Genomic DNA, 20,391 nt, shown 5'->3' on the forward strand with positions numbered 1-20,391 from the left:
AGCCACGGTGCTCCCATCCTGCACGGGAGGGGAAGGAAGGACAGCAGACAGGGGCGGGGCGGGGAGGAAGAGGTGGGTGCATGGGAGGCAAGCCCTTCCCTCCTCTCACCCCCTGGGGTTTCCCTTTCATGTCCATTCCTATTGGACACTCCCCTCCCACACACCTGCTTTTCCACAGAGAGTCCCCTCCAGGGCTGTCCTGATGTTCAGGACGCAAAGAGGTGGAGAGTGTCCTCTCTCCCTAAGTTAGCATCTGACTGTGATGTGCCCAGCAGGGCCCACGCCAAAGGTGAGCCTCACACTCACACCTGGACAGACGCCCATTCCCGGCTAGAATGGACTGAATCCATTTCACACACACACAGGGGACATGTAGCTCATTGCTGACCATGGGCTGGGTCCATGGACAGAGAGACCCCAGTGCCCATATCCAAAGCATGTGAAGGGGGCTTCCAACTTTCATCTTGAGTCCAGATCCCCTCCCTGTGTGTGGCCACCTGGGGTCCCTCTCCTGTCCACACAGAGGTGGGAAACTCCACACTGATGACTTCTGGCTGTACCCAGGCACAGTAGCCACTCAGCTTTCGCAGTGGTTGTCTATTCTGCTTCCCTCTCCATCTGGGGAGCTTCCACTTCCCTTTTTGGGCATGAGGATGGCCACATGTTTCAGAAATAGTGCGCATAACCTTTCTCAGTATCCGGACCACACAGGGATTTGTATGTTGGTATAACGATCATCCGATTCTTGCGGAGTTCTGAACAACACCGCTCATGGCTCACCTCACAGGCTTAGTCAGGTGTGGAAGTAAACCAGGATGGCTCCCTCCAAGTCCCACGGCACTGACCCCACAACCCTCTAAGGCAGTGGTTCTCAACCTTCCTAATGCCGCGACTGTTTAATACAGTTCTTCATGTTGTGGTGACCCCCAACCATAAAATTATTTTCGTTGCTACTTCATAACTGTAATGTTGCTACTGTTATGAATCGTCATGTAAATATCTGATAGGCAGGATGTATTTTCATTGTTACAAATTGAACATAATTAAAGCATAGTGGTGAATCACAAAAACAATATGTAATTATATATGTGTTTTTCGATGGTCTTAGGCGACCCCTGTGAAAGGGTTGTTCGAAAGGGGTCGCGACCCACAGGTTGGCGACCCACAGGTTGAGAACCACTGCTCTAAGGAGTTGGGTTCTTGACGACATGCTGCATGAGAGGAAACTGAGACTCAAGAGATTGTATAGTTGAGGGTGAAGGTCACACACCTAACGGACAATGGAAGACTATTTAAATGAGAATCAGCCAACTGGCATTGCTCAGGGGTTGTGCATCGATCTATGAACTAGGAGGTGAGGTTTGATTACCAGTCAGGACCCATGCCCAGGTTGTAGGCTCGATCCCCTGTGTGGGGCGTGCAGGAGGCAGCCAGTCAGTGATTCTCTCTCATCATGGATGTTTCTATCTCTCTCCCTCTCCCTTCATCTCTGTAATCAATAAAAATATATTTATATAAAAATTAAATAAATAAGAATCCGTTTTGTTCCCCAAATCGGAGGAATCACACACCTATTGTCCACTAACGGTGAAGACAGAGACCCGGGACGAGGGGAGAGACCTTCCTGAGGAACAAGGGCACTAAGGGGAGGAGGGACTCAGAGGCGCGTTCCCAGGCCGCTGGGGTGGATGCTGTTGCAAGAAAGGGGAGTTGACCAGGGGCGGGGATAGGAAGAGACCACACTCTGGGGCCAGAGGGGGAGACCTGTTTCCTTCTCTTATTTCCCTGCATCTCCCCTCTGCTCATTGTCACAGTGACATTGCCCTGAGCTGCACAGTTGGAGGGTGAGCTTGTCCCTGCTGATCTGAGCTCTAGTTTATTTAAGTGTAAAGTTAGATTTTTATTTAAAATTTTTAAAAATATGTTTTTGTTAATTTGAGAGAGAGAGGAAGGGAGACAGAGAGGGAGATAGAAACATTGGTTGACTGCTTCTTGCATGGCCCTATTGGGGGATTGAGCCCACAACCCACGCATGTGCCCTGACCAGGAATCAATCCAGCTACCTCTTGATGCATAGGACTATGTGCCAACTGTGCCACACCGGCCAGGCTGTAAAGTTAGATTCTTTATATCAATTTTAAAAAATATATATTTTATTGATTTCAGAGAGGAAGGGAGAGGGAGATAGAAACATCAATGGTGAGAGAGAATCATTGATTGGCTGCCTCCTGCATGCCCCACAATGGGATCAAGTCCATAACCTGGGCATGTGCCCTTGATGGAATTGAACCTGGAACCCTTCAGTCTGCAGGCTGACACTCTATCCACTGAACCAAACTGGCTAGGGCTATATTATTATTTTGTTTCTTGAGGTAAACCTATATAACTATGAACTTTCCTTTTAAAACTGCTTTTGTTGCATCCCATAAATTTTGAAAAGTTCTGTTTTTGTTTTCATTTGTCTCAAGGAAGTTTTTGATTTCCTGTTTTACTTCCTCTTTAATCCACTGGTTGTTTAGTAGCATATTGTGTTTTTTTAAAAAATATATTTTTATTGATTTTTTTACAGAGAGGGAGAGAGATAGAGAGTTAGAAACATCGATGAGAGAGAAACATCGATCAGCTGCCTCCTGCACATCTCCTACTGGGGATGTGCCCGCAACCCAGGTACATGCCCTTGACCGGAATCGAACCTGGGACCTTTCAGTCCACAGGCCGACGCTCTATCCACTGAGCCAAACCGGTTTCGGCTAGTAGCATATTGTTTAGTCTCCACGTATTTGTATTTTTTCCCAACTTTTTTCTCCCTATAGTTGATTTCTAGTTTCATACCATTGTAGTCAGTAAAGATGTTTGATATGATTTTAATCTTCTTGAATTTATTGAGGTTTGTTTTGTGGCCTAATATGTAATTTATCCTGGAGAATGTCCCACGTGTACTTGTTTATTCTGCAGTTTTTAGATGAAATGTTCTATCAATATCTATTAAATTGGTCTGACCTAATGTGACATTTAAGGCCATTATTTCCTTTTTAATTTTGTTTGGATGATTTATCCATGGATATAAATAGGGTGTTTACTGTGATTTTCTCCCTTTATGTAATTACCTGCTACTATTTGGTTGTTGTAAATATTTACCATTGTTATATTCTTATTGATCCCTTTATAGTTATGTAATGTCATTTTTTTGCATTCTTAGTTTTAAAGTCTATTTTGTCCAACATGAGTATTGCTATACCAGCTTCCTATTTGCATAGAATATTTTTTCCATCCTTTCAGTCCAGTCTATGTCTTTCAATTTTATTTTTGTCTTTATTATTAAAAGTATTACAGATGTCGCCTCCCCCGCCATTGACTCCCTCCACCGGACCCGTCCCCACCTCTCCCCTCCAAGCCTTCACCACACTATTGTCTGTGCCCAGGGGTTATACATATATACATACTAATTCTTTGGTTAATCTCTTCCCCCAATTCCTGCCTTCCCTCTGAGATTCCAGTCTTCCCATGCTTCTATATCTCTGGATCTATTTTGTTCATCAGTTTATTTTGTTCATTAGATTCCACATATGGATGAGATCATGTGATACTTGTCTTGCTCTGATTGGCTTATTTCACTTAGCATAGCACTCTCCAGGTCCCTCCATGCTGTCTCCAAGGGTAAGAGAGCCTTCGTTTTCACTCCACAGTAGAATGTGAGGCCTATGGCTCTGTGCCATTTCAGTTCCACCAAATGCTTAGGGATTTTAAGGGACTACCAACATCTCATTCCATATGCCAAGAAACTCATGCTTCAGACTAGAAAACAACCTATTTTGGAGTTAAGGGCATCAGGTGACCTGGATAACCATGGGACGGCCACTTTGCCACAGGGTCTCCCTGTTCCTGACCTCCGGTCCTTGGGGAAGCCTGCATTAGGGACTCTGCTCTGACTGTCCATCTATGGGTAGCAGTTAGCGCCAGCAGGATGCTTCTTAGGAGTTACATTCAGTGATGTATTATTAAGGTCATGTATTTTTTTTAATTAAATCTTTACTGTTCAGATTATTACATTGGTTCCTCTTTTTTCCCACCATAACTCCCCTCCACCCAGTTCCCACCCCACCCTCCGCCCTCACTCCCCACCCACTGTCCTCATCCATAGGTGCACGATTATTGTCCAATCTCTTCCCGCACCCCCCACACCCCTTCCCCCCCCACCAAGAATAGTCAGTCCATTCCCTTTCTATGTCCCTGATTCTATTACAATCACCAGTTCATACTGTTCATCAGATTATTTATTCACTTGATTTTTAGATTCACTTGTTGATAGATGTGTATTTGTTGTTCATAATTTGTATCTTTACCTTTTTCTTCTTCTTCCTCTTCTTAAAGGATACCTTTCAGCATTTCATATAATACTGGTTTGGTGGTGATGAACTCCTTTAGCTTTTTCTTATCTGTGAAGCTCTTTATCTGGCCTTCACTTCTGAATGATAGCTTTGCTGGATAAAGTAGTCTTGGTTGTAGGTTCTTGGTATTCAACACTTTGAATATTTCTTGCCATTCTCTTCTGGCCTGCAAAGTTTCTGTTGAGAAATCAGCTGACAGTCGTATGGGTACTCCCTTGTAGGTAACTGATTTTCTTTCTCTTGCTGCTTTTAGGATTCTCTCTTTGTCTTTTGTTCTTGGCATTTTAATTATGATGTGTCTTGGTGTGGTCCTCTTTGGATTCCTTTTGTTTGGGATTCTCTGTGCTTCCTGGACTTGGAAGTCTATTTCTTTCACCAGGTAGGGGAAGTTTTCTGTCATTATTTCTTCAAATAGGTTTTCAATATCTTGCTCTCTCTTTTCTTTTGGCACCCCTATAATTCGGATGTTGGTACGCTTGAAGCTGTCCCAGAGGCTCCTTACACTATCTTCGTATTTTTGGATTCTTTTTTCATTTTGCTTTTCCAGTTGGGTGTTTTTTGCTTCTTCGTATTTCAAATCTTTGACTTGATTCTTGCGATCCTCTGGTCTGCTGTTGGGAGTCTGTATAATATTCTTTATTTCAGTCAGTGTATGCTTAGATTTCTTGAAGATCTCACTACATTTATCGGCGGTCTCACCAGTCTTCTTGAAGATCTCACTACATTTATCGGCGGTCTCACCAGTCTTTTCGAGGGCCTTATTAAATTTATCGGCGGCTTCTAGACAGTTCTTTAAAGACCTTAAAAGTGTGGTTTTGAACTCTATATCCAGCAGTTTTCTTTCCTCCATTTCTGTCGTTTGTGTCCTGTTTCTTTGTCTCGGCATTTTTTATGCTTCGCTGTGTCGATAAGAGTGCTTTTCTGTGCTAAGTGCCCCAATTACCTGAGGTAGACACTCTTGGTGCACCCCCTTGTGGGCTTTGTGCACAGTCTTCTTGTAATTAAGCCTTGATTGTTGTAGTTATCACTGGGAGGGATTGACCTCCAGGCCAATTGGCTGTGAGAAGCAGCTGTGTCTGCAGTGGGAGAACTTCTGTGCTGGAGACACCCCTCTGGGACTAGACTTGCTTCGATGGGGCTTTGATGCTCACTGAGTCTGCCTCCTGAGTGTGTCCTTTATGTTTCCACGGAGCTGCAAACTGGATGGTCCCACTCTGACCTCTGGGCTTCCTGGCTCCTGGATCTCTAGGGAGGTGCTAATCTAGCCTTTGCCTGTGGCTATCCAGCAAAAGCCTCCCTGCAGGGCTTGGGCGGGGCGGGTCCCTCGGGATCAACAGGGCAGGGCTAGCAGTTATGGCTGCTCTCAGTCTTGCCCTCAGAGGCTCTGCTTCTCAGTGTCCCGGTAATCGCTGCAAGCCCCTCAGAGAGAAAGCTGCCCTTGGGTTCTGACCCATGCCAGACAGTCCCGCTTCTCCCTTATGAGTCTGGGTCCCTAGAGACTCACCCGGAACTGGAGCTCAGAGCCTGAGACTCCCTCCCGATTGAAAACGACAACTGCGCCCTCAGCCGCCAGCCCGCTCCGCATGCACTCCGCACCTTAGTATTTTACTTCCGCACTGCGCCTCCTCTGAGTCTCGGTATGCTTTTCTCTTTCCTTCTAGTTGTAGAATTTCCACTCAGCCAGCCTTCCTGTGGTTCTGGATGATGTCCTTTCCGTCTTTTAGTTGTATTTTTGAAGTGGTTGTTCGAGGCAGCAAACTCCGGTGTTTACCTATGCCGCCATCTTGGTTCTCCTTCCTTTCTTCTTCTAAGGTCATGTACTATTAAGGTCACGCATGAATTATGTGCACTTACAGGTCGAGATAAATTATGCCAATATAGGAGCATCAAAATTATTGTGCCTTCTCTATATCCTCTTCCTACCTCCAAAAGAAATGTCAGACATGATGTGACAAATCTGAAAGGACGTACCAAGAGTTCCCCAAAACGTCTTCAAGCCATTAGAGAATGTCCTTTTAGGTCATTGCTATTCAAACACATAAGCAGCCAATCGATGGGAATAGCATACAGCTAGGTGGGGGAATTCTGAGTTTGGGGTTGTGACTAAACTAAAATTCCATGTATTTCTCACCAGCGTTGGTGACAGTCTCCCATACATTCTAATGTGCCATGCTAAGAGGGGTTCAGTGTTGCTGGAACAACCAAATAGGTATGAACAAAGCTCTTCACTGATATGCCTCAGGCTCTAGATCAGGTGCAGGCTGTCTCGAATTAGCCAGGACCACAAATTTCCGCCAGGACTCCTTCTCTGGCTCACCTCAAGATCCCTAGCGAGATCAATATTTGCTTCGGAAAAATATGCAAAGAGGATGATCTCATTACTAAATGACTTAGCAGCCAAGGGGGAGGAGTGTAACTCAAATCCAGAGATGTCACAAGGAACTGAGAGAACAAAAGGTGCCCGGAGCCTGCACCGACCCGTCTGTACACCTTGATGGGACCCCTGGAGAAAGGTGTGCCACTGCCCCAGCCCCATGCCACCTTCCCTTTGTAGCGTGTGAATGACTCACAATTTGTGGCGTCATCTCCTAAAGCCTCCAGAGTATGTAAGCATGAGTATCCGATGGAATATGCTGCTTAACTAGAAATGTGCTTAACACAGAGCATCACCTGGCACAGGCTTGCTTCTATTTCTCGTATTTATTAAAGGGCAAATTAAACTTCTTCATTGCCCAAATTGAACCTAATTTACAACCACTTAAAATGGTGGAATCCCCCTGGGTCATGAAAAAACAAAACCCTCTTGTTTTTCTGGTTATTTGGGTCATTTGAACAAAGATGCATCCTCACCGCCATGAGCCCAATGCTGGTTTTGAGCTGTGAACACAGCAAGGAGCAGGTCAGCACTGCCCTGCCAGGTTTCTGTCTCATGTCAATGCGGCCCACTGTCCTTTCCAGCCCAAGCAACCCTTCCTGAAGACTATTCAAGCAACACCAAGAACAATGTGAAATCACACTTTGCATTTAAGGAACACACGAAATGTGCATCTGAATGGTTTTTAAAATTTTGTTTTTAATTCATCCCCACTCCATATGCAGTCTAAAAGACGGTTCAGACATCTGCCGGTTTCTAGACCACCTGTTTGAGGTGACTGGATTTGACACATTTCTTTTTCTCGAGTGGTGATGGCCCCTTCTGCTTGTTTGCTCAAATCCGCACTCTTGCCTGTTCCCCCGGGGGGCACACACACACTTGGGACAGTCGCTGGGCTAATCTCATTTTGGACACTTTTATGTTTGCTACCTGGCCTTTTTAGGTCAAATCTCAATCGTGGGCTCACTGGAGTCATGCTCTAGTCAACAGAGCTATAAATGCTAAACAGTTAAGAGGCAAATAAGCAAAATCAACTTTTGCTTTTCATATTTCCTAGGTAAAATTTGGGGCTTTAAAAAGAAGTATCTTATGGAAAATGAAAAAAGTCTAAGTGAGCATTTAAAAAGGATTTTTGTTACCAACAACAGAGAAACACAATTTAATTCCATTTGTTCCATGGAGAAGAAAACAGGTATTAAAAGGAAGTGACTTTATATTTAGATTTAACATGGGTCCTAACCTAATAATAAAACTGTTTTGTTAAAACCACCATAAAAATTAAAACTAATCTGAAATATAATTGCAGTGTTCTTTAGGATTTGAGAGAAATGTTGCAGGGTGAAGCGAATGTTCCCTTGGGTTGCCAAATGCATTCCGAAGAGTGTTTCTTAGGCGGTGGGAATAGAAGGCCAGTGTCAATCTTGTTTATCCATAAGGACTAACCTTCAACTACACGGACAGATTTAAGGCTTGCCCTACCGCAATGTCCAAGTATCGGAAATTGTAAGCTAGATGTACCTGCATGGGAAGTTTTTTTCACAACTCACACCGGAATAAAGAAGCTCTCAGAAAAGGGAAAAAAAAGCCACTGTGTGGCAACCTGCAAGGAAAACCCTAATGTAGAAGAAAAACTACTTATTTTTTTTCAACCGCAGAGTTTGTTTTTGAAAATCCACCTACTGCCCTGGCCAGTGTGGCTCAGTTGGTTGAGCGTCATCCCCTGCATCGAAAGGTGGTGGGTTCGATCAATTCCTGGTCCATGCATGTCTGGGAGGCAACTGATGGATGTTTCTCTCTCTTAAAAAAAAATATCAATAAAGACATACCCTCAAGTGAGGATTGAAAAAAAATTCAGCTACTTAATAGTAAAAAGTCAAGGTTTTTGTTTGTTTTACATGAGAAAGGAGTGTAAATAAGTTCATAAACCAGTATACAAATGTTTATGAGCCAGTAAATTTAAAAAGACAACAAAGAAAGCTGCATGGATCCTAAGAGGATATGTGATACATCCCCTCCAGTCAGAGGTATTGTGAGAACAGTCTACGTCCCTCAGAGCGGGCAGCATGGAATCAGGTGCTGCACAGTGGCGGTACCGGCAGGCAGCACTGCGCTCAGTTATTCCCTAAAAGGAATAGAGGAAGGAAAACAAGCGCAGTTCTGATTGCTCTTTTCACATTTCAGCCTCTCAGAACTCCATCCCAAACAGAGAGAGACCCTGAAGAAGCCCTCTGCCGCGGTCCCTGCGGGAGAGTTGGGAGTGGCAGGGTTCCTGCTGAGGGCGGGCTGGGCGCGGGAGAAGCCCACTGCCACAGGTGGCCGCTCACAGGGGCTGGGCTACGACAGCAAGCAAGTGGCCCTGAGGCCCCGAGGTCCTGGCTTTCCAGTCTGTGACGCGGCTGTGGGCCTGCGGGGCACCGACCCTTCTACTGTGGGTTCTGTTGGTTAAAAACACAACAGTTGCATTCGCAGCACTTCAGTTATTTAAAAACAACAACTTTATCCTCCTTTCCCTCATCCAACTGTAAGAAAGGAGAAATTCATTAAGCATTTATTTTCAGGTTTCTGAATTGCTATTAAAATTCAATTAAATGTAAAACCTAATAGCCCCAAATTGTTAGGATTATCTCAAGGGACCCTGAATTGGGCAGTGAAAGTTGACATCAACTGAAATGAGCTGGACTTCCGCTGTTGGCTGTCTCCAGGCCGGCAGCCGTCTGTTGTCCCCCCCGGAGTGGTCCCTGCCACCCCTTGGTGAGAGCGCTGGGCAGCAGCAGGGTGTGGTCTGGGGGAAGCTACTGGTTTTGCCTGTTGCTTCCAGAATCACAGAGACTATGATGAACTTGACGTTGAACACTGCTGAGTCCTGAGTTGGGGAAAGCCTGTGGAGGAGGGCCGAGTTCAGAGGCTCTTCCCTCCTTTGCCTGGTGTCATACATGGCCCCTGGCTCTCTCTTCTTCCACTGCTTGACTTCCTGTTTCTTTTTCATTGGTGACCCCTCCTAAAGTCTTGCCCGTTGCTTTACTGGCCTCTTCCTGAGGAAGAAAGAGTGGAATGCTCAGTTAGCTCCTGGCCCGCAGACGGTCTGTCCGCTCTAACGGGAGAGGGCAGCACAGGACTACTCAGGCTTCCCAGCTGCCCATGGAGTGGGAGCGGTTACTTGTCTTCAGTTAAAATGACCAGCTTTCCACTGTTTGATAACCAGGTCCCCGTGGCAAGCTGGAGGGGAGGGTGAGCTCAGGAGCAGAACGCAGCCTGCAGCCGGGGAGCAGGCCTCTCTCACCCCGTGCCAGGCTGGCTCCCGAGCCTCCAAGTAGAGGGCATGCGGTGGGCAGCCCCACCACAGCCCATTTCCTGGCAAACAGAGGTCTCAACATGGAGGTATTACCTGGAAAAAACCTGATGTGCTTGATTTTCTTAAAAAGAATAAAAGCTTTAGTACATATCTAGGCAGTCGCTTTGCCTCAGCTCCTGCATGGACAGGCCAGTGCCTCTACTACGGGCCCTGGTGAGCAGAGCAGCCCCACGCTCCCTCTGGACCAGCCCAGCCTCTCAGCTCAGAACCTGTTTCCTTGGGCTGTGCCTGGGTGTGGAGCTGTCCCCTGAGACTATAAATCAAAGGGCGAGGTCAGTTCTGATCTCCCCGACGGCCAGTGCGCCCCGCACACACCTTGGCGTCCTGCTCCGCAAACTTGGCGAACATGTTGGCGTAGATTCTGCGGTCCCGCTCGTTGTGCTCCTTCGCCTTTTTCTGGCACATGGAGATCTGCAGCCGCGCGGCCTTGTTCTGGGGGTTGACTGCCAGCACCTTCTCGAAGTCGCCCTTGGCTGACTCGAACTCGTTCATGAGCAGCTGGGCCTCACCCCTCCGGTACAAGCCCTTCTCATTGGCACTGTCTAGTCCCAGGGCCTGGAACACAAAGTGTATGTTTCAGAAAGAATGAGTGTAACTTGTGGGACTTTGAAAGAAACTCAGTATTTAAATAACTTACTAAAGCTCTCTAGCCAGGGAATTAGAAAAAGTGTATTGAAAAGATGTGCTCAAGGTTATTACATACTACTGATCAAAACACAACTAATTACCCAAACCAATTCCTGTGTTTAATAAAATTTCTCTAAAGACCCCAAAGGATTTGGAAGGGGGATCTTGAGAAGTTCATTTTACAGTTCAATTGAAAGGAGTAAATGACCAAGAATAGCTGAGAAAATCTTGGATAAACAAAAATAATAAGAGGAGAATTGCCTTACCTGAGAAAAAGATATACTACCAACTACTGACATTAAAACAGTTTGGTTAGTAGTCCGTGAACAAACAGGTCAGTGGAGCAGAACAAAGCAAGACAGACTATGTAAATTAGTAAGGAAAGGGTTAACTTGACAAAAAAAAAGGGGTCAAAGCAGTAGCTATCCATGTAGAAAATAAGACTTAATTCTTACCTCACATTATAAACACAAAAATAAGTTCTAAATCAAGTATATTTACATGCACTGCCCAATAAAAATAATAGATTTTTAAAATTATTTTTTTAAAAAGTAAACCTAGTTGGAGTAGGTATTGCAAGTACTGAATTGGGTTATTTTTATACTCTTAGGGTGGGGAAGACTTCTAACCAGAAAGGAAAAGACAGATTTGATTCCGTCAACATTAAAACTTTCTTTATGGAAAAAGATGCCATGTCAAGTTAAAAGACAAGTAAGGAGAATGGGGTCCTAGTGTCCCTACTGCCAGACAAAGCGTTCAGAGTCATAATGTATAGATTGTCTCAATCAACTGAAAACAGACCAATAATGCAGTCGAAGAAGGTGAACAGGCAATCACAGAAGTAAAACAATGAAAATAATGTGCAATAAGAAATGAAAAAAATTTGTCAGTTGAGGAAAAAACTACTGATAATCTTCAATAATAATATATATTTAAATTTAAAATGTTACTGTATTAAAATTATTGTCTTTTGACCCAGTATTTCCACTTCTAGGAATTTATCCTATAGAAACAATCCCACAAGTATGCAAAGAGAGACACCACATAATCTGTAACATCACAACCTGGATATCTACCAAAGGGATGGTGAGATACACCACAGATGTGTGCAATGGATCCTCAATAGATATTTAAAAGACTGATAGATCGATCATATGCAGAAAAATGTCCTCGTTTTATAAAATTATGTGTCTAAATCTACACATTCTAATTTTTAAAAGAACTTATACATATATATTACTCTACACCAGGGTGGGCAAACTTTTTGACTCGAGGGCCACAATGGGTTCTTCAACTGGACCGGAGGGCCAGAACAAAAGCATGGATGGAGTGTTTGTGTGAACTAATATAAATTCAAAGTAAACATCATTACATAAAAGGGTACGGTCTTTTTTTTTTTTTTTTTTTTAGTTTTATTCATTTCAACCCTTGGCGAGCAGCAGCAAAGGCAGACCAGGGATGAGGCTGGAGAGATGTGTGGCCTCTGCAGTCCGGCCTCGCAGACGCTACCTTATCGCAGCACTCCACAGCTTTGGTGTATTCTCGGAGCTTCAGGTAGCACATGGCCAGGTTCAGGAAGGCAGCGAGCAGGAACGACTCGGAAGCTTTCGATTCCTTTTCGGACAGGCCGTATTCCATCTCGAGCCAGGACACTATCTTCCCGTACTGAATGACCGCCTGCAGGTACTTGCCTCCCTAGGAGAGAAGAGCTGGGCATTACTCTTTACACAGGCTCTAGAGGGGCACACGAGAAGTGTAAGCCCAGGCCTCCCTGGGAATACCAAACCCTCTAAATGGAAACCTCCTCATACAAACCCTGGGATTTCATGATTTGTTTCTGTTCTCAGGGGTGGCTAGCCAGGCACTTTTCCATTCTCTCTGAAGTCCAGTGACCAGTGAGCTGGTCAGGACAGAGGCTGCCCCGCACTTACCTTGTCCTGTTCCAAGGGGGCAGTGCTCTCAGCGAGGAGGCAGCAAGGCATTGGGGTTGCATTCTGTGGTGCTGATATCTATCTATCTATCTATCTATCTATCTATCTATCTATCTATCTATCACCTATCTATCTATCTATCATCTGTCTATCTATCCATCCATCCATCCATCCATCCAACCATCCATCCACTTTCCAAAAGGCTGGTGTGTAGTTCCAGACCCTGTCACTAGGTTACTGAAGGGGAAGTGCCTTTTCCCGGGCTCCTAGGTGTCAACACTGTGCAGGAAATACATCCTGGCAAATCTAGTGACCTACACCAGGGCCGGCAAACTTTCTGCATGCACTCCACCCTCACTCACTGAGAGAGGTCTACAAGAATGTCCCTGCTACAAAGGACCTCAAGGGGTTGGCTTAAGAAATGAGCTCACCTGGAAGGAAGCCCTGATGTCGATTTTGGGTGAGGATGAAGTAGACCAGTGCCAAGTGGAGTCTGGGTCTGAACGAGGCCAAAGCTGCACCCCACTGAGCACCCCTCTTCAGAGGGAGCTTAGGAAAGGGGCGACAGAGAGCTCCCCGTTCCACTTGACAAAGGCAGTGCTGAAGGACTGAGGTTTCTGAAGGAGGCTACTAAAGTTAGTCTGTTTCTTCTCCACCTCAGAAATTTGTGATTCAGGTTGGAAGAATATGAAACCAGGCCCTTTCAGAGTAAATGCTGAAATTCTTGAGGAAATCATATTGTACTTCCTATGGACTGAACTGAACCCCTCCCAATTCATACACCGAAGCCCTGCCCCCAATGTACTGTTTTTGGAGATGGGACCTTTGGGAGGCAATCAGGTTTAGGGGAGCCTTGTAGGGGGTGTCCACCAGATAGAATTAGTTCCCTGCTTCCTCTCACCCCACCCACAGCAGCTAGGGAAAGTCACGTGAGGACACAGCAAGAAGGATGCCTTCTGCGACCCAAGACCCTGCTGGCACCCTGGCCTTGGACTGCCATCTCCAGAACTGTGAGGAAGGCATTCCTATTGTTCAAGTCCAGTCTCGGGCGTTTCACTGTGGCAGCCGAGGTAACTAAGACATAGTTAGTTAGGTGCGCCTTTTTGGGCACCAGGTGAAGCAGCCCTCCCCAGTGTCAGGGTTGGCGTTTTCTCTCTGTCACCCTCTCCTGCTGGACCGGGAGCTCTTCGAGGACAGGAAGCATGTTCCAACCCTTTTGGAGTATTGAGGGTTTAGCACAAACAGGCCCTTAATGAAGGTTTGCTGACTAATATTAAGGTCAAGGAATATAATTATGGAATCCAAAGATCTATCATTGGGGGCAATGTGGAGGTGGGTAGAAATGAAGGGTGTCATTTCATTTAGATCAGGTAAGGACATTTTCCCATATGCCTAGTTTCTTCTTCCTCTTTCCTCCTTCACTAATGCACCTATTAAGTTCTAATTACCTCCTCATATATTGTTATAGGAAAAGAAAAGGAGAGCCAGGGAGGACAAAGACCAGATCTTATAACTTCGGTGGGTTTGGAATAATCAGAATGGTAGAAGTCTACAGTTTCTAAAAAGAAAAACAAGTAATAGACTTCATAGTAGTTCCTTTACATTGAAAGAGCATTTTAATTTCTTGAAAGCTCTTTCATATATATCATAATCATACATAATTTTATTTAGATCACTTCTAACGAGCACAGTACAGGTAATTTGTTTTGTGGTACTTCTGCTCCTGATGTGCTAACAGGAGTTCTTTACTGGGGTGACTGTGGCCTCCGGGACATTTGGCAATGTTTGGAGATGTCCTTTAGTCGTCATGTACTAGTGGCATCTAGTGGGTAGAGGCAAGGAATGCTGCTAAATAACTTACAATGCCACGGCAGTCTCCCACTAACACAGAATCATTTGGCCCCAAATATCAATAGTGTTAAGGCTGAGCAATCCTGGAGTAAAAGAATGCAGAAGGAGCCCTGGCCGGTGTGGCTCAGTTGGTTGGAGCATCGTCCCTTGCACCAAAAGGTGGCAGGTTCAATTCCCAGGCAGGGCACATACCCAGGTTGCGGGTTTTATTTCTGGTTGGGGTGCCTCTGGGAGGCAACTGATCAGTTTCTCTCTCACATAGATGTTTGTCAGTCTCCCCGCCTCCCCCCCGTTAAAATCAATTTTTAAAAAATGTAGGAGAAAAAAGCAGGGTTGACTCATAAATGGCTTGTTTCTAAATCATAGCACTCGTTTCTTGGTTCAGGAAGGGTGGTCAAAACATAGTAAAGCCTGTTTGTCTGAAAAGGGTTCCGTGGTTGAAAGATGATCCTTAACTAGCTTGCTTTGGAAATGCCTTTTCCCCACAGAGCACAAGGGGGCGCCCCATGTCACTGCTGGGTCCTCAGCCTTCTCGCCACCGCATGGTCAGAAGAGAGAAACACTAAGCACGTGTGATAGTGAAGGCTTTGTCCTGCAGATTGCTGCCAGCAAGAGGGAGGAAATGAAAACCATTTCTGTTTCCCTCAGGTGCACAGCGCCTGGCATGATGTCACGTTTTACCGAGGCTTAATTATGTTTAGAGCCATGTGAAAAGAGTCCTCTCCTACCTTTCTTCCCTTCAGTGTTCAGAGGCTGGTAGGAGGAATGTACAATCTACACAGCAAAATCATTCCTATTTAGCTAACCAAAATCCAACCCTCCTAAGGAGAGAGATTTATGCACTAAAGTGTAAACCAAATCGCAGATCAATGGAACTGGAGCTCGAATGTCCTGATGGCATGAAATGCACATTTTTATGTCACCATCTCTGCTGTCACCCAGTTTGGACGTCTCTGCCTGCATGTGCACAACGCTCCAAGTCAGTCCCCGGAAAGACGAGGCCCAGGAGGGCAGGGTGGAGGGCTGAAACCTGCCCTGAACTCTGGAAAGGGAATGTGGACAGGAAACGACCCACCGACCGGTTTGAGGCCTTAGAGCTAAAAGTAGGCTCACTGCCGGGATCTTTTACCTCTAATTAGGAAGGTGCCTCTGGGGAAGTGTTCAGAAGTACAAAATGTTCAGAGACATTCTGGGAGAAAGGCTTAAGGTCAGTGGTTTTGAACCTTTCATTAATTTTCCCCCAATAGCCTAGTGTTTTGAAAGATTTCGTCTGTCAAATTGCATGTTAAAAATAATATGTTCCATATGTGTGACTGCTGATCCAGATTTTATTCAAAGATCAGTAATTTTAAGAGGGTTCATAATATTATGAAACACACAAATCACTACTGCAGTTGTGGTGCTAAGAAGCAACCAAGTTCAGTAACTGTATAGACACCTAAGCAATGCTTTTTGCTACTGATCACAAATTCTGGCATCTCTCTGTATATATATTCGGGACACAGCCATATGGCCTGTGGCTTTGCAGCATTACTTCATTATCAGTAATGTTCCCCAAAGTTATGAGCCATCAGCAACCAATAGTTTCTGAATCGTCGAGCTGTTTTGCTACACTGAGTTGATATGATTCTAGTTAAATGCCAAGAGCCTCAACCCCCTGCCCCAACTATTAATGTTCTATTTAGAAGTTTGGGAAATATAAAAAAATACATTTAAGGACTTTAATGGACTCCAGGTATATAGGAAACACCATCCAGGACCTGTGGTCTAAAGGGATTTTTACAGAAAATTTTCTTTTTATTCTAGTGTACTGTGTATTTGGGTTTATAAAAAGCACACTTGGAATGAATAGTTTAGAAGTATCCAGTATACATAATTGAATTAAAAAATCAAACTTGCTCTTGAGAGTTTAAAAATTTATAGGATTTTAGGGCTGGAAGAAACTTGGGGATCATCTAATCTAACTCCCTCAACTGAAAAAATAACCTCTTTAGAATTTAAATGACTTTAAATCATTTGGAATCATAAAGCCCAGTTTCCAGTTCAGAGCTAATTTCATCACTGTTTTCTGGTGATCCATACAGTATATATAATAAGTGTTAAAAGTAAATATAAATAATTATGTATTATGTAAGCCAACATGTTTCAACTTTATTTAACCAAAACCCATAGTAAAAAATAAGTCTTAAAAAAGTCTTAAATTATGATCCACTACCCATTCATACACAAGTAAACAAAAGATTTATAAAACATTTATCCTTAGTACATAATGCAATATACATTTCCACAATACTGATTTCATGATCTAGTAATGGGTTTCCTATCCAAGTTTGGAAAACAATAGCCATGCATGCTGCTCCTGGGTGCATTCACTCTGCTTACGCAGGCTTACATAATTCTCCAGGCGTTTCATGTGAGTGCACGTCGCCTCCACTCCCTCCAGACAAGGCTGTCAACCAACAGCGTATCTTAGAAGCAATGCTCCACAAGGATTTGCTGAATCACAGTTGTGCATCGCTGCTGTAGACTGTTGAAAACAGCATCTGATTTTTGTTCTTGGATTGCAGTGGCAAGAAAAAAAGAAAGAAGGAAGCCTAACAACACTGCCCTTCTTCTCTAACTGCTCACTAAGCCCTTCGCGGATACAGAGCAGGTCCATGTTGGAGTGGGAAGCACTGAGGTGCACTGATTAGAACTGAACAGAGTGTTGTTTCTTTTTTGTCTTCAATCTGGGGGTTTAAGATCTAACTGAGGAAATCACATCTTCCTAGGTGTTACAAGAAATGGTTTTCGAGAAGCAATCAATGACAAAGATCATTCACAAAAGTAGGTGTATGGCCATCAGAAGAAATGAATCATCTCCTATCAGTTTCTTTAAAAAAATTTTTTTTTATTGATTTCAGAGAGAAAGGGAAAGGGAGAGATAAAAACATCAATGATGAGAGAATCATTGATTGGCTGTTTCCTGTACGCCCCCTACTGGGGATCGAGCCCGCAACCCAGGCATGTGCCCTTGACAGGAATCGAACCCTTCAGTCTGCAGGCTGGCACTCTATCCACTCAGCCAAACCAGCCAGGGCTCAATTAGTTTCTTTTGAAATCTGTGCCTGTTCTCTTTCCTTTTGTCACGTGCCTTAGTGACTCCACCAAGAAAGTGGAAAGGAAAATGATGTGAAACTTACCCTTATGAATTCCATTACAGCTAACAATTATTTTATTCTTTCTTTGTTTCATCCCATAGACACTCATTGAGTGCCAACTATGAACTAAAGCAAGATGCCTCACGTCTGCAGTGAGTGATCCAGTAGTGGTGGCTGGGCAAGCCACCCTGGTCTTTCTTCAGGGAGGGTTACAATCCAGAGTAGACCATGCAAAAGGGGTATCTGTGCCCTGGCCACGTGGCTCAGTTGGTAGGAGCATTGTCCTATACACCAAAAGGTTGTGGGTTCAATTCCCGTCAAGACACATACCTAGGTTGTGGGTTCAGTCCCCGGCTGGGGTACAAACAAGAGGCAACCGACGGATGTTTCTCTCTCACATTGGTGTTTCTCTCTCTCTAAAAATTAATAAGTATATCCTTGGTGAGGATTTAAGAAAAAAAAAGAGGCATTTGTATTCTTTTGTCACCTTAATTCATTCTTTCTCACTATTTTTTTATACTGTAAACGTAAACGATAGACCTGTAAAAATTCAGGCTTACTCTTATCTAGAGGGGGTGTTGATAATATTCATATCAGGGAATACCAGCACAGTTCATTAACCTCTGAGTGAGTTCTCTGAGACAGAAACTCACATACCTTGAAGTACACAGTTCCCTTCTCCTTGACGATGGCAGCCTGCTCCAATTTTTCTTTGGTATCCATCTCCCAGGATTCTTTGGCCTGTTACGTAAATATGTGACAATGGTTAGGTGAACAGAGAAGGAAAAGGCGTCAGCTGATGCCCATAGAACAAGCAGTAGCTCCTTGTAGAGGCCACCCACACCTCAAACACACTGTCTTTTAAAACTCTGCCACCACCAAAGTGAGTTCTAGTCACTGCCAGGCTAGAACTGGCTTTCCAATGACAGCTGCGCGGGACCCCGCTGCCCAGGAGACTGCAGCAGAGCGCGTCTGGAGAGGCGTGAGATGAGGCCACACAACGGAAGCTAGGGTCCCTATTTCCCTCCCATAAACGGCACCACTCAGTTGCCATTATGACTTGGAGCTGTTTCTCCCAGGCCTTGGTTTTCAACTCTAAAATGGGAACACTATTGCGGGCAAGTCACAGTTGTATATTCATGAGAATTTTTTAAATCCAGGCCATGTAGTTGTCTTTTCCACTCTAACGCAACCAGATATATAAAGCTTCCACACTGTATCCACCTGCAGATGTGTCCTTGGGGAATTTCAAGCAAAACATAATTGGGAGGGTAAAGCTGATGTAAAAACTAATTTCAAAGCCATAGATAAACGATTTAATGATCATCTTGCTCATTTGTATTATATGTCATTATTCTCCCTAATTAAAGGTACGAATCCAGAGACAACTGCACTTCCATTATGAACAACTGGATTTAGGAGGATCAGAGTCCACAGAACAATCTGGGGTCCTTCAGGGAAAACAAGGCTATGTCAGAGCCACTTGCTGTGTAGGAATTATAAGCTTAAATGGGTACCTGTAAAATTCTCTCTCTTTCAAGACACTTGGTGATGTATTCCTGGTGTTCCACTCCCACCCCTCCAAAGTAAATAATGAAAATTACTTGTCTTTTTGGCAACCCCATGTTGCTTCCCAACAAATTAGCTCTATCATTTAAAATTTAGAAACCAGGGTCCTTTGCGTTTTTCTATTAGGTTCAGTCTTTATGGAGTACTAAATGTCCTTAATACGAGGCAGAACATCAAATCGTGTTGCCTGCACAGCACACCCCTTCTTCACATTGTTTCAAATAAAGCAGGTTCATGGATACACCTGGGCAATGACAGACCCAGCTCACTGTGGGCAAAGGAGGGCCCCGGTGGGAAGGGACAGGGAGCTACTTCATTGAAATGGGAAGAGGAAAGTCAAACGCCCACATAACCATATGCAAGGGATGTTCTCTCTCTAACAATGTGGAGGCAGAGCTGCAGGATCAGTGCTGAGCTAGCAGGCCGTCTAAAGAGGTACTGTGACAAGAAGCAACGGTCAATGATGAGAACATGTCTGCTTTGAGGAACATGAGTGTGAGGTTTGATCAGCAGCATCACTGCTAGGGGAGAATCCCAAAGCAGGCCTCCCCTGCCTTCCTTAGCCCAAAGCTCCAGGTCTACTGGACTGACAATGGTCTCCTTTCAGAATCTAGTGAAAAATAGTGTTGTGTTTCCAGTCCAAAGCTTAATGCACAGAAGCTGGAGGGAGCCCTGGAGCGTAAGAAAGGCACACCAAATGAGGGCTCTCGGGAGGGGTGGGCTCTGGTGACTGCTGCACAGGGACTCAGCTGGACTCCACAGAATGTCTAGCTTGGGTACACGCTCTGTGCTTGTCCGGCGAGGCTGCTGCTGGGAGCTTCCAGGGGCAGGGAGATGGAAATACACTCTAGAGGCCTACTGTTTCTGCCCTCAAGGCCACTGACGAACTCTTTTTTTCTACTTGGACAGGTATGAAAAGAAAAGGCCTGGGGTTAGCAGGGTGTCCCTGTGTTCCTTGTCACAGAGCCTGGTGGCCCATGAAGCCTTGCATTTTTGGACAGTAACTTGGAGCCACGCTGAGGGCCTCTTCACCACTCCTGAGAAGGGTACAATCCGTTCAGCACTGGAAAACGGCGCCCCTCCTCCAAGGAGCGGCTTGGCAGAACGTGAACCTTTTTGTCTTCAACCCAGGAAAAAAAGTACAAAAAGAACAAGTCTA

General features: G+C 44.7%; 1 protein-coding gene across 7 annotated transcripts in view; it reads right to left on the reverse strand.

Moving 5' to 3' along the window:
* Positions 1-7,441: 7,441 nt before the first annotated feature.
* Positions 7,442-20,391, reverse strand: part of FKBP5 (FK506 binding protein 5) — a 109,313-nt gene continuing 96,363 nt past the window's right edge. For all 7 annotated transcript variants that reach the window (XM_014466593.2, XM_006101245.3, XM_014466592.2 and 4 more), the window contains 4 exons: positions 18,321-18,404; positions 12,251-12,436; positions 10,430-10,669; positions 7,442-9,794 (listed from right to left, as the gene is read on the reverse strand). In XM_014466593.2, coding sequence (XP_014322079.1) covers positions 9,690-9,794; positions 10,430-10,669; positions 12,251-12,436; positions 18,321-18,404 — 615 coding nt within the window. In that variant the 3' untranslated portion in view covers positions 7,442-9,689. The remainder of the gene's footprint in view (positions 9,795-10,429; positions 10,670-12,250; positions 12,437-18,320; positions 18,405-20,391) is intronic.

Source organism: Myotis lucifugus, unplaced genomic scaffold (genome assembly GCF_000147115.1).
Source record: "Myotis lucifugus unplaced genomic scaffold, Myoluc2.0 scaffold_347, whole genome shotgun sequence".
In the NCBI taxonomy this organism is placed as follows: Eukaryota; Metazoa; Chordata; class Mammalia; order Chiroptera; family Vespertilionidae; genus Myotis; species Myotis lucifugus.